Genomic DNA, 15,455 nt, shown 5'->3' with positions numbered 1-15,455 from the left:
AGAAACATTAAGCAGAAATCAGGCTTGAAACCTCTATGAAATATAAAAATCTAAACCTAGGAATATAGACCTTCTCAGAACTCAAACAAAAGGTAAAAATATATTTTCAGTAAAAAATGCCTAGGTTCCATAACATATACCTAAAATTGCCTAAGGATAGCGACTATGCTAGGTGAAAACAGATGCTGTAATACTAGTATAAAAATTGTCCACCCTATATAACTCCTAGGTAGTATCCTTGATTCATGATAGAGAGAACTTCTCAGCAGCATTTTCTATCTTTCAAGCTCAATATCACCTAACTACAAAGAAAAGGCACCACAAATGGTATGATCTCTTCAGAACAGCTCTAAACAGCTATCAGGAATTTGAGGAAATCTGAAACGGCACCATGACTAGACTCCCCTTTTCAGGCTAGTATTTAAGTTTATCAAATGATAATTTAAGAGTAACATCTAAAAATATACTAACACACTAGGTCATTATTACTGTCCTGTCTAGGATCACTGGCTGAGTAATAGGCATAAGTGATCACTGAAGATTCCTTGTGTGGATCAAATTTGGTACTATGTAAGTTTCTGAGGGTCTAGCAGAGTGGAAGTCTTAATGTATATCTTTATACAGGAAATCTTAACTTTTGAAACATTTTTAAAAAATCCATCCTCCTCCTCCAAAAAAGGAATTAAAAATGCTATATCTCCGTGAACCTGGTAACTCCATCAATGAAACTGGTAGAAGCTGCCCTGCAAGAGTCCTGCAGCTACTCTCTTCCATGATCAAACTGGGCAGATAGACATTACAAGTCTGACAGGTCCTCCTGACAGGACTGGCTGCACAGTTAAGAAAAATGGAGAGTTAGCTGAATATACATTTCTCAAGCTATGTGTTTGCCATTGTTGTATATAATTTAATGAATGAATGAATAAATAATACATATAATAAAACAAAAAAAAGCATCTGCCTGGCAGGAAGAATCGAACAGAACTTTGTAACCTTAGATTGACACCATCTTTAAAACAGGCTTTGAGGCTAAGTTTATGGCTTTAAAACTATTACATAATCCCCCCCATCCCTATTCTATCTGCTGCCATTGTAGAAGCAACAGAATCCTAGCCCCACCATAAAGTGGACCTAAGTACACATGAAAGCCTGTGCAAAAGTTAGCTAATCTAAAAAACAGATTGCATTTAAATACTGAAGTGTTTCATCAAAGCACAGGAATATCTTAAAGGGAGATAAATCAAAAAGAAAAATAAAAAGAGACCTGAACAAGTGGAAAGACAATTCTGTTACTTACCCTCAGACCTTCCTTTGTGTTGAAGCTATCAAGAAGCTGTTGGTAATGTCTATCAGTCATTTGTCGCAAGAGTGACAACAAACAGGAGACAAATTCCCCCTGTTCAGATAAGCCAATAATAGAAATATTATAGATTATAATGTTTTCTGTATTTGAGCCTCAACTGTCATATTATAAGCACTTAAAAATAATCAACTTCTCTTGCATTTGTTAATCTAAAATTAGGAAACATTGTTCCTTAGACTCCATATTTTGTGAAAATACATTAATTTAGCTACGAACATCCTTTCCATTTAAAGAATTATTTTTCCCCAAATGCAGTTTACTTGTTTAGCAAAACCTATTTGAAACAGTTCCAGAAGGTCTAAACCAGTAAAAGTTTGATTAGTGATTTGTTTCCCTTGTATCTGTTTTTAAACAGATTATTTAGATTGCTAAAATTACAACCTCTTAGTCAACTCAGTTTTGAAACAAATATAAACAAAAATATTTTGCAACAATTCTGGGAAGAATGCTATTGTTTTCCTTTAGGGAAGAAATTAATGGAGTTAGCTGGGAATTTTTTCAAAACATTTTTCCATCATAAAAAAAAAACGTATTTGTCAAAAAGAAAACTCACTTATAGGATTGAACAAATTTTGAAAATGTTTTGATCAGAAGTTTCCTTGGACCTACAGAGGAATTCCTCATTAAAACATGTATCTAGAAGTTGAGCTTAATCACAGGATAAGACCACTCTCTCCCACAGTGCCAATTCCTGGATTCACACTCCACAGTCCAGAAAAGGGACACTTCAAGGCGCAGCTGAGGGACTTACTGGACTACTACACAGATTCCCTGCTGCCTCTACTGATGCACATTCACCAGGCTGTCCTTCCAACAGCATGGGATTCAGGAGCAAGAGAGCAGAAAACAGCACTGGGTATCTCCAGTGAACGATCAAATAACCAAGAAATTATGGGAAGGAATAGGTTCTCCCTCTCCCATTTTCCTGTCTACTTGTTCACTTTTGAACTGGGAAGAAACACTAAATGGTATCAATCTGGTTCAACTGCAGAACAGATAATGACAGGAAAGAGTGAAAGGTCTGGATTGCATACCAGTGCTTAAAAAGAACAATCCTGAAATCTTACAAGCTTGTTAAAAAGTGGGAAATACACTTCTGGCCTCTCTACCAGGAATGGGGAATGAGACTGGGAGAACAGACAGGTATGATAACAGTACTTTAAAGTGGTGTCTTTCATTAGTTTGTCAAGTCAAATTTTGGGAAGATTTTTCCCCCATCTTTCATTAAAAACAGAAAATAAGATCAAAAAGGAGTATGTTTTCACCGGAACGGCTATTCTGGATTTTACATTGGAAGGCCTAAATCACTTGTATACTTGTATGTACCTTGTATACTTGGTGGTGTGTGAGGTGATGGCTTTCACTGCCAACATGGTGATAAAATAATAATTGTCTTGCCCACAATAAGATTCTACACTGAAATAATGATCCCAAATTAATTACGTCCCTGCAAAACCATTGCTTTTTACAGTGAACACAGCATTCTCAAAACGACATCCTAAGGCTACAAAGTCTCTTAATCTTCATGCTCTGGGCATAACCATCAAGGTTACAGCTGCTATCTTGTAAATATCTGAAAATTTATTTCCAACCCTATCAGGTTCTCTTCAGAAAACAAAAAGACTTCAGTCTTTTATCATTATTTTGCAATATTTTCAATTTAATTTTATCTAGCCTCAATATGATTTTATCATGCCATTTAGTAGAATGTAGGTTCATCTAAATAGGCATAATTTTTGGAGACTTTTATTCCAGTTATAAAATCTGAGACCACTCAGATTTGGCTAATTAGCCAACATAAGCAGAGTAAATAAATAAGGGTGTAAGCTTATGTGATTGCTAGCTTGAGTGACAAAATTTGAGTATGAACCTCTTGAATACTACCCTTCTTGCTTAAGTATTTTAAGCAGTCCTTTTTAGTCACCTTCCTCCTATGTTCCCACATTTACTTCGACTTATAGTAGTATATTAAAAATCACTATTATAGAAAGCCGTACTATTATAGTTGACAGACAGATTAGCTTTAAAAGGGTACCAGCTTTAGCTAATTGTTAACTGACTTCTAAATTTGAGCTTTTGATTCAAATGTAGGTAGCTATACAGGCAGCTGGTTTTTAAAATAATAATGAACATTCAACTGCATTTGTTGAACTCAACACAAAAATGTATAAGATTTCTGCCAGTGTTGGCCACAGACTAACTCGTCAGGGTACATGCGAATCATGCACAAAAGCAAACTCCCCACACATAACGACCTTGATAAAAACCATTTAGGATCCAATTCTAGTGTCATAAGTCAAGCCAAGCATCATATCCAATTCACTTAGGTAGAATCCTGAAGTAATTTTTTGTATCTTATTTAAGGAGCACAATTATTAAAATACACAGATCTCACAATTAAATTGCAATTCATTTAGCTTCTGAGGAACTGAACTTCCAAATTCTGAACTCAATAAAGGTTCACTGTAACTGGATTGCTTTCTGCTAACTCTTTATATGCAAATGCCTTTTTCTGAAGGAAATCTAAAGGTCTAAATCACTGACGTCCTAAAGGAGAAGTTTCACTTTCACTATTGCATTAAATTCAGTGTTTGTTAGTGCAACAACTGTAACACGGACACCCTGAAGACATGTTTTATTTGTGCTCAGTTTAAAGCATCACGTCCATTTGGCAGGTTACCACCTAACAAGATTCTTCACTGCAAACTGAAATGGTACCAAGGTATCAAAACTGCATGAGATGAAAGAAACGGTGCAGTTGTGGCAGCACATAGCCCGATGCTGCCTGATTTTATGCTGCTTCTTTATGCTGAAAAACAGTGGCACGTGGGCCTAGAAGATCACACTGAGATGAGTTTGGGACTACTTCCACAAGGAAGGCTGTATCTGATGCAGAAGTATGACAAAATTTTATCCAGGGTGCTGCCATAATACATCTCACAATATTTTATGATACATGGAGCTTGAAATAATGGTAATATACTGAAACAGACTCTACTGCTGTACTCACATTGAGTACTTTATCATACTTGCTCTACAAATAGTTCCAAGAATCTGGCTCCGTGTGTTGCCATAAGCCCATACTGCATGATGTTTCTACATAAATGTATATAATTGCCTTATGCTGTGCTGTGAGTCACTTCCACATTAAGCATTCTTTGAGATGCCTGTGGTGACAATGACATGGCTTTTCTGATGCATAAAAAGAAAATTTTGCAACTTGAAAGCACTTTCAGAGTCTAATTTTTTGATGGTGTGAAAGAATTAGGCTGTCATGGTGTTTTATGAACACTTAATCTGCAAGCAAGTGGATATCTCAAAAGAAACAAATAAGCTCAGGGCTTTGCTACACTAACAGTCTAATACTACAACCCTTACTTCAGCTGAGATTTTCTTCTAATAGTCTGAGATGCCACACAGTGTACATTTGTAATTTTGTAACTTAAAGAAAAAAAAACAAAAAAAAATTCTTAGATGTATAGTCCTGCTGAATCACAGTGATTAAAGCATGGTGTTATCTTACTACAGAGCTTGGTCAGCTCCATAAAACACTCCACATAACATTTGTTCTCTGTGGAATAAAGTAAAACAAACAAACAAAAAACTCAGTAACACATTTCTTCTACAACTATTAAATGCTTTTTGAAATGTTTGATCTCAGAGGAAATTCTGGTTTGAAAAGCAACCATCTATTCATTAACGAAAACCTCGACAGTGTAAAAATTGGGCAATTAATTAAATGTATAATGAGATGGTAAATCACACAGCATAGTATGTTCTCTGCACAAAATGTCACCCCCTCACCTCATATTGGATCATATCTCTTGCTATATTAGAACTGATTTGCCCTTCAAAAGCAAACTGGGAACCTTGCTGAAAACAAAGCAAAATAACACTTCATTTTGTTTTGTCAATGCTCATCATAGGCTTTCCTGTAAATGCCTACATTTCAACCTTCCAGTTTGCATGAGTTGCTACAGCAGGTTGACCAAAATATCATTGGTTAATCTTCTAAATCCATCATCTTTGCTCTGCTTCGTGTGATAGAAATGAAGCTCAAATGCTCAGCCCAGAGAACAACAAAATGCCTTTCAATTAATAAATGTGGATTTGCACAAGTTAGCAACACAGATTCTGCAGGAATTTTTAGAGCTGCTTCATCATGTAAAACTGTATGCATTTTAGGAAGTGAAATGTTATTGATTGATACTCTTCCATTTTCAGGAATTCAAACTTAAAGAAAGTTTCAGAAAGCTATTACATTTGTCAACAAAAGAAATGTAATGAAATAATTATTGACCTGAAACAGCCTCAAAAGAAATTTTATCATTTGGGGTTTTTTTCTGGGTCACAATTTATAAATAAATTTAATGAAAAAAATTACTTTTTCCACTGAAAATGAAATGCAAGAAAGTTTTCTTTGTTCTCCTCATTCTCTGTTTTATACACAAAATCTTGACATTGTGAATTACAATCTAAAGACAATATTGTCACAAGTCTAGTTGTCCAACCAGTGACAGTTGTGAGCTATTTCATTATAAAAAACTTACAGTCACATCTTGAAACTGGAGGCGCATAGCGGAGCCTGATGGTTGTGGTCGGCTGGTGATCTCTAGTATGGTCCTTAACAGAATATCTAGCAGGCTGTTTACAATCACATCAATTTCTTCCAGTACAGATTTTTCCTTAAATAACAAATAAAACATTTAAGATTTTAAAATAGAAAGATGACCACAGGCATAGTTCCTTCAATGTCATTTTAGAAACAAAGGAACATTACATTCGAGAAACAAGGACTATTCTCTAATTAAGATATTGTTTATCCTAACAGTTTTCAATTAATTACATTGCACTCAAATATAGATGACAATTACAGGGATGACTTTGAATATGTAAGTGTTCATCAAATTAGCATAGCTCTATTTTCAAGTAATGTTTAGAAGAAAGCATTAAATAATATACGAGAACTTTTCAGGCAAGATTATTATAGGTAACGCCCATGTATTTTCTGGGGAAATTGCCAAAAGAGGCTTAAATTCCAAAAAGTAGAATTCTGTTTTCACACTTTGAAACTATCACCAGAAACAAGCAGATGGTGCTCAACCTTCAAGACCTGCTTCAGCAGTAATGACCAGCTACATTGCTTCCCATCAACTGAGTAGCACAAACAAATTAGTCATTTATGTAAGCCTACAACTGCTTGTATGCAACATCAATACAAAGGAACCGAAGTGTTCACTGCCAAAAGAGACCATGAATACCTTAATTACATGCATGAAAACACTTGATGAAGTCAAGTTGTAGTTACTTTTCCCTTTTAATTCAGATAGAAATGTTTTCCCTGCTTCAACACTGTTTTCTGTCTCCACTGCAGCAGACCACACGATCTTAATCTGAGCGATTTTATCCACAATTTAAGATGACATTTCTTCACAGAAAGAAACACTTCATAATCAAATGCACACAACCAAACTAAAACTCAGCTGACAAACAGATCATTCAACTTTGCTGACATCAAGGTGTAGGAGTGATTTTTTTTTTAATTTTATTTTTGCTTCTTACACACCCAAAGAATATGATTTGTAACAAAACTCAAAACTTCTGATTGGATTCAAGATGCGTCTAGCGTCATGGCCATGTTCTCTGTCACTTCGTCTAGTATCAAACAACTGTTAACTTTGCTACTTATGAAGGCAGACAATATACAGTGTATTTAGGAACTGTATCAACCGTGGGGACTCATGTACAAACTACTATTAGAATGGCCAACTATCTTAGTTTTCAAAGCTGCCTGACTGCAAATTCACTTGTTCCCTCAACCTCTAAATTATTTTGATTACTATGGAAGTAATGAAGTTCTGAACTGATCCACAAAAACCATATGAAAGTCACCAAGTTGTTAACACACTCAGTGACTCAAAGACTACTAAAAATAGTAGCTGCATATCCTGAACATTGGGGAGAGTTTTATGTAGACATCCACTTGTTATTGTGTACATCTCTGGCTTGATGACTCCAAATGAAAGGTCTCCTGAAATTAAGACCAGACACAAGCCTTTCTCCTGATCCAAAACCACAGCTATGCTTTATCATCTATCACTTTAACTTGTGATGAGGTATTATACTAATCCAGGAGCAGCTGCAATGAAAATGTTTTTACAGTGCCAAAGTTGTAAGCCCCATCCATATCAAATCACTGATGGAGCAACTTTAATTGCTGACAGTGGTATGAAATGAAAAAACACATAAAACTGTTCTCACTAATGCATTACAATGTAATGTATGCTGGCCTTGATATGCATGTACTGCGCTAAATACAGGCAATGTTTGTTTTTAATTGTATTATATCCCTTTGCCTGTCTGAACTTTCCATCATCTTCATATTTGCAATACACCTACCTAAGCTAGCTCTCATATGCAGCTTTCACAGATGAATTTAGAAACACAAACATCAGAAACTGACCACAAAGTTTATCAACTAACAATCAAGTGCAGCCCCCCTTGCAATACTCATATCAATCTATTTACCTGTATCACTCCTGTGTCCCCTATGACTAAACTGCCCACAATAGAAAATGCCTCTAAAAGAAAGTGGACATTTCTTTCTGTCCAACACAACACTCAAAAAGAGTCAAAGCTTGGCAGAACACTGTGCGCTACAATTAAAATACTCTTGCATGGGAAGAAAAGGCTCATGAGAAATCAAAATGACATGTTTATGTAGAATCATTACACAGAGAACTCTTTAAAATGGATTTGGTCAAGGTCCCGTTTGTGTCATTAAATGTCATTGAGCCATATAAAGAAGTTTAACACCTTGTGGATGTGACATGGTGTTTACTTACTGAGCTGTTCTTCTTGATGAGGCAAAATATGTTGCTAAGGATACGTGCACACATTATAAGGTCCTTCTGCTCTTGTAAATGCATGTGGAGATGATGTAAAACTACCGGAAGAAGAATATATCGAGAATCTGGAAAAAATGAAAAATTTTATGAGTAGGAGCTTCTCATAGAATCATTTAATTTTGATACAGACATAAAATGTGTCTTCAGTCCAAAACAGTATTTCTGATAAGCAGAAGCTTTTACTTGCTTTAACCAACATTTTTGATAAGCAGAAGCTTTTAATTCATAATCATAATATCCTAAAGCAAATATTTGAAGAATAAACAATATACTGAAAGTCAGCATGTCATATCATGGCTGGAGAAAAACACCACTGTGTGGAATATACTATATATAACAGAAAATTCTAAGTATTTATTGAACTGTCATGCAAAAAAAATCTTAGCACAGTAATACTTGTATTCAAAATATTGTGAAATTATGCTCTAGTGTTCCCTGCCATGTGACAGGATCCCTTTGCAAGCCAAGGTCACAATAGACTTCGTCTTGAACTTATGTTATTCTACAAATGAATTCTACTTCACAGACAAGCAGTACTTTCAGATTTCTTTCAGGTTTTTCACTTTTCCAGATTCCTCACTCCTACTGAGTATGAGCAATTTAGACTACTGGTATCTACATAAAATGATTTGCCTTTCCTCTATTTAATTTTCTAAACACAGCTCTTTGGTGCTATTTTCAGTCCTGAATTTTCTCAAAATTGTGCAAGAACTTCATTAACATGCTACTTTTTCTTGCTTCTTTTCCTTATAATTAAAGACAATGTTAAATGGGAAGAGCCCTAATACTTACACTTGTGATAACACATTAAATACCTATTTACAACTTGATAAATGGAATGGGTGTTACATGTTTTCATTTTGTTGTTGATTTGAGATCTTTTCCATAATTGAGAAATAATGTTCTCATAGAAATGTACTTGAATCATTTCCTCTGTTAAAATTTTAATGATGATTATATGCTACATTACATTATATGCTACATATATGCTACTCAGTTCCTTTGTTCATTAATGTAATTATTTCCTAAAAATTGAGTTTTTCTAGCTAGAAAATTACTCCTTTAAAATCATTTTGCCAACAGGTACTGTTTGTGGATTAGTCTTTCTATAAACACTTTTTTCCCCCTCAAATATTACTTCTATTTTTCCAGGAGGGAGAAAAAAGATAGATTTATTCTGAGATTATTTTTTTTTAATGCCTCTTTCATTCACTGAAATACAGCACTAATCTTGTTTTTCTCTATTATTCCCTTGTTTTCATTGTCTAGTTATCTGTATAACACAAGACAAATCATATGGACAAGTTGATTTGTACACACTATTTAAGTATATTCTTGTTTTCAAAAAAAAGCTTGCCTACTCTTCTTAAATGGGTGTTTCATGCTTATAATTTATTCAGGTGTTCTGCTACATCTTCCTACTGAAGAAAAATATAAACAAAGACTGTATGGCAATAGGCAAAAGGTCATCAATGAATATAAAACCAGTGGTACTAGAACCCAAAATTGGGAAACAAATAGCCTCTATCCAGCGACTGCTTACTTCTGCAAGCACCTCAGTAGGTTTTCATCAGGACCAGCCTTGAGAGTTCATATCTGCCAGTAGCACTGCAGCTGGGCAGAAGCATCTCAACCAAACCAACAAGGCATTTTCTTTTTGCCTACCTAACAAACAGAAGCTCAGCAAAGTGTTGCCCCAGGTAGTCTGAGATGTCAAGTGTGCACAGCTGCCACTGACCCATCTGCTGCAAGGTCTATAGGGTCAAAAGGAAAGCGAGCAGGAAGATGGCTAATGTCCAGACCTGTGCTTAGGAAAGTGCCAGCTTCTGATCCCCACCACTAAATCTGCTTATTGATTACTGATAGAGGAAAAACCAGAGCTAATGCCTTCAGCTGAAGCAAAAAAGCAGGACTCTCCTTTCCTATACAAAAGACCTAACCTCTAGGTTACAGGGGACGGCTCCTTTTCCCTGCTTTCCACTAGGCTTTGCACATACTGAATTCTTGACTATCTGGTAACCCATCTTCAAGAGAAAAGATGAAGGGTTCACTGTGTAAACCAGCCCGTGGCTCTGCGGTTGGGGTACTTTCCTGGCAGGCAGGTGATAAGAAGCTGAATCCAGGCTGACAGAACACTGAACCTGGTCTTCCATTCCCATGCAAATGCTCAAATCACAACTCAACTCCACAACTGTCACAGTGCAGTTATAGTAGCTCTTTCACACGTTACTGGTGTGAGCCTTATCCTTTGGGCCGTAGGTCCTCTGAGGACAGCAGGTCCTCTCTTGCAGCTACGACTCAAATCCCACAGCCCAGAAGGTCAGGAGAAAACAGGAGCAGCCCTGCGCCAAGGTGGTTCTTCTTAGTTAACTCTAAGCAGCTTCCTGATGAGCACACACAGGATTGGTACCTTTTCTGAGGTGCCTACTACTCTGTGCACTGCTTACATGTAAGCACAGCATTATGAACTCCATTTTGAAGACCAGAGAATCTACGTGTAGCAACACTTGACTTGTAAATAGCCAACTCGAACATACACTATGGCCTGAAGTATCTCAGGCAAAACTGGGCATCCTTATTCAACGGTTTCAAGTATCCCATTTTTACAGAAGCTCATAAAATGATCAGGATCTTTGTTTTACCAAGACCAAACAGATTAGCAAAAAGCATCTTACAATGACTTGCAACTATACATGGGAGGGAACAGTGCCAGTTACTGAATTAACCACCACATATAACATAGCTTTATATTCCTCGTAAGCCCATAATCTAAATACTTCTCTGTCTTGACCTGTTTAGGCGGAAAGATGTAGTGGTATGACGAAACAGGAGAGCTGCCATATTCACCTCTGAGGCAAGCCAAGGACTATGTGAGAAAGTTTGGAGAACGTAGCGTACAACATTTGTCTCAGGTTACTCTTTTCCTTAAAAATTGTCAGCTGCAATGTCAGCTGCTGTATATACAAAAATTAATGAGTGCAAGGAATGATGCAATAATCAGAACTCTTAGCCATCAGTCACTGTCCTAATTTTTCTTCTGTGCAGGAAGCCAAATTAGCTGACTGTTTAAAATGCTAATGCTTGCCCTTTACAAATATTACACAGAAAGAGAGGAAAAAAATCATGACATAGAACTTTTTGAGCACACGCTTGGCATAATGAGAAAGAGAGACTACTCTGGGCAATCCTTGTGACTTTCCTATGCAAGCTACATTAATGTTTTATATTTAACCCACAGCACAGCTTTCCCCCTTGCTTTTCAGTTAGCGGTAAAGCACCTTCACAGACATACAAAACTTTCTTTATTCTAGTGTACTTTAAAGATTAATTTCAGAAAGATGATATTCATTTCAGTGACTATATCTGAACAGATGGTCAAAACTTCAGCCTGCTTGGAAAAAGAATTAGTGTAATTGAACACTTCAAACAAGCAAACAGCATTCCCCTTGAACAGTAAGAAGCAGGGAAGTTGCTCTTGCTTTTGACAGTTTCACTTGGACCTATTCAATTTACGCCTCTGTTTGCAAGAACCACTGGACTTGAGGGTGGTGGGAGAAGAAAATGCTTAAGCAAAACAAACAGTTATCACTGCAGTTTCAAAACCAAACACGTATGCCTGCTCTGTGACTGCACAGACATGTCACTGTTCTCAGAACAGTCAGTTTCAAAACTTTTATGAGGAGCTGTTTTCAGTCGAAAGAAAAAAATTTGCCTATAGTGCAGAAGGAAAACACAGGCATGGCTGAGAAAGTCCTCCCTTGGCCTAAAAAAGAGCCACAGATGCGAAGCATCATTTGCAAAGCTTTTGCCAAATATTTTCTGCTCTCCACTACAGAAGTGCTAATAAAGGTTGAATTTTTGTACGCAATATACATACATACATCCCCCCACAGGTGTGTATAGAAGCACACATGCAAACAACTCCAAAGAATAGTATACTGCTGTGGAAGACAAGTTAAGAAATACTAATTAATCTGAAAAAAATCCTGGAGTACTTGAAAGCAGTACTATGGATCAACGTGTAAAACCTTTACGTTTTGAAAAAATTGTCTTTTTTTTCCAAATCTGTGTTAATATGTAAAGTTTAATGCATTTTAACTAAATTTAATTCAGGATTTGTATCAACAATTTCAATAATGATAGGCTTTTTCATTTTTATAGCAATCAATTAGCTTGCAGTGAATACTGAGATATCTTACAAGTCTTATTAAAGACAAGTTTTGAGCCTTTTGAAAAAATGATGGAATAAGAGGGAAATCATAACACCTGGCTTCTAGAACTAAACCTCCTTATCAGTTAACGGTATCTTTTCCTGAACTTGCTAACAACTTTTTTTTTTTCATTCCCATAGGAAGTCTAACATGTAACAATGTCCTTTCTGCGAGGCAGTTCAAAGATACTAAATTATTCTCAACTGATTGTGTCAGATATTCATCTCTGAATGACTACTGAAACATAGTTTCCTACATGTACATTCTCCTGTGATATACAGGATGCAATTCTTAGATGAGCTCATTCACAAAGACAGAATGAGGGAAGCAGTCGATCTCAGAAAGAAAACAAATAGAAAATTATCACTTTTCTAATCTATTAATAGTGGGTTTCAGTGTAAAATAAGGAAAAAAAATAAAAACAGATAAGAAATAAGTTATACATAAAATAAATACATAGAACTTTACATATGAAATAAATAAAAAGAGCACATGAAGATGTCTTTAAAACATCAACTCAGGATTTTTCCTAGCTTCATAATATATATCATACATAGATATGGTATATGATATCTATAGTGTAAATGGTTAGAGAATTAAACCCCTCCTCTGTTTTGAGCACTGACTAAAAGGAAAAGTCCTACCCAGTTGCTCTTGCGCAGAGGTCCAAATCCTCATATACTGGGAAGACACAAAGTTTCTTGCCTTGTAAGAACATTCTCCGTGTGGTAAAGAGCTGCACCACAGATTATAACTGGGCTAAGATACAGGCTTTATCAGTATGGGATTTTCTTTTTTTAGGACTTTAGCTACCAATGTAATCTCTCTTCTGGTAATCGACGTGTTTGATTGGTGGTGATTCCAAGAAAACTCATTCTCTTTTGAGAAAGAAACCTAGACGTTCCACTTGGACACCTCACGTTTTCATAGCTATTGAATTTGTGAGCTCAAAGTAGTGTCCTTCGAGAAAAAAAATTATTGGTGTTCTGCTAATTCCTGTGTAACCATGTCAAGAAGGACATGGTTCAAGATGTGTTTCTCTTTTACTGGCCGTAACTCTTCCCAGCAAAACAGATTTAACTCTTCCCCAAAGCAAGCTATAGTAATATTTAATGCATGAAAAGACAACAAACGAGTGCTAGACTACTGATGTACCTGTATTGGGTTTGCGTGGCAGCGCTTTGGTATCAGGGGGGGCTACAGGGGTGGCTTCTGTGAGAAGCTGCTAGAAGCTTCTCCTATGTCTGATAGAGCCAATGCCAGCCGGCTCCAAGACGGATCTGCCACTGGCTAAGGCTGAGCTAATCAGCAACAGTGGTAGCGCCTCTGTGATAACATATTTAAGAAGGGGGGAAAAACCAGGAAGCGGCAGCCGGGGAAGAGAGGAGTGAGAATATGTGAGAGAAACAACTCTGCAGACACCAAGGTCAGTGAAGAAGGAGGGGGAGGAGAGGCTCCAGGCGCCGGAGCAGAGATTCCCCTGCAGCCCGTGGTGAAGACCATGGTGAAGCAGGTTGTCCCCCTGCAGCCCATGGAGGTCCACGGTGGAGCAGATATCCACCTGCAGCCCGTGGAGGACCCCACGCTGGAGCAGGTGGATGCCCGAAGGAGGCTGTGATCCTGTGAGAAGCCCATGCTGGAGCAGGCTCCTGGCAGGACCTGTGGAGCCGTGGACAGAGGAGCCCACGCTGGAGCAGGTTTGCTGGCAGGACTTGCAATCCCACGGGGGACCCACGCTGGAGCAGTCTGTTCCTGAAGGACTGCACCCCATGGAACGGACCCATGCTGGAGCAGTTCGTGAAGAACTGCAGCCCATGGGAAGAACCCACGTTGGAGAAGTTCGTGGAGAACTGTCTCCTGTGGGAGGGACCCCACGCTGGAGCAGGGGAAGAGTGTGAGGAGGAAGGAGCGGCAGAAACATGTGATGAACTGACCGCAACCCCCATTCCCCATCCCCCTGCGCCGCTCGGGGGGGGGAAGAGGTTCGGGAGTGAAGTTGAGCCCGGTAAGAAGGGAGGGGTGGGGGGAAAGGTGTTGTTTTTTTAAGATCTGGTTTTACTTCTCATTATCCTACTCTGATTTTGATTGGTAATAAATTAAACTAATTTCCCCAAGTCAAGTCTGTTTTGCCCATGATGGTAGTTGGTGAGTGATCTCCCTATGTCCTTATCTCGACCTACGAGCCTTTTCCTCATATTTTCTCTCCCCTGTCCAGCTGAGGAAGGGGAGTGAGTGAGCAGCTGTGTGGTGATTAGTCCGGCTGGGCTTAAACCACGACAGTATCGAAATTACAAAGGTAGAAAATCTTCTGGGTACAGACTTATGTAGGTCATCAATTTGGCCATTCTACAAGTATCAATAGGGATGCATCCAAAGAGTTACACCCAAAATACCAGGAGACTGGAAGAAAGGCCAAGAGAAAAAAAAAAATACTGTTAGTCTTTATCAGCAGGAAAACTGTCATCTGTTTCTTTTTAGACACAGAATCACAGAATCACAGAATCAGTACGGTTGGAAAAGACCTGTAAGATCATCGAGTCCAACCTGGGGAAAAAAAAAACCCAATGTAGTGTACTACAAAGATGCAGAAGTAAATATGTAAAAAAAAGAACCCCTTAACACCCAATAACTTTTCACAGGAGCTATGCAGATAACTGCTGTTGACACTTTTTAACATCTCTGTAGTTGTTACCTATAGGAAGAGCTGAAGTTTAAAAATCACAGAAACAGAAAAAGGTTCTAAGCAAGCTATGCAAAAGCCTCAATACAGAGCCATTTCAGACATCCTACCCACACATGCTAAGAAAATACAATATATATCCTGCATTCCCTAGAGAGGCAGGTAGAGAGAGACCAGATGCACCGAATACATCTGAAATTGTGCTAAACACCTGTGCTTGGGCACCTTAAATCAACCCCTGCATGTCTGATGTTTCTATTTTCAACAATACACCAAATACATCTCCCAGTTTG

The 15,455-nt window shown here is 37.6% G+C and overlaps 1 protein-coding gene across 1 annotated transcript in view; it reads right to left on the bottom strand.

Moving 5' to 3' along the window:
- DOCK4 (dedicator of cytokinesis 4) overlaps nucleotides 1-15,455 on the bottom strand; it is a 224,539-nt gene that overhangs the window by 62,819 nt on the left and 146,265 nt on the right. The window contains 3 exon segments of the mRNA XM_059817216.1: nucleotides 1,298-1,396; nucleotides 5,914-6,048; nucleotides 8,209-8,336. Coding sequence (XP_059673199.1) covers nucleotides 1,298-1,396; nucleotides 5,914-6,048; nucleotides 8,209-8,336 — 362 coding nt within the window.

This window comes from Gavia stellata, chromosome 4 (assembly GCF_030936135.1).
Source record: "Gavia stellata isolate bGavSte3 chromosome 4, bGavSte3.hap2, whole genome shotgun sequence".
Taxonomy (NCBI): domain Eukaryota; kingdom Metazoa; phylum Chordata; class Aves; order Gaviiformes; family Gaviidae; genus Gavia; species Gavia stellata.
This window is presented reverse-complemented; position numbering and strand designations above follow the sequence as displayed.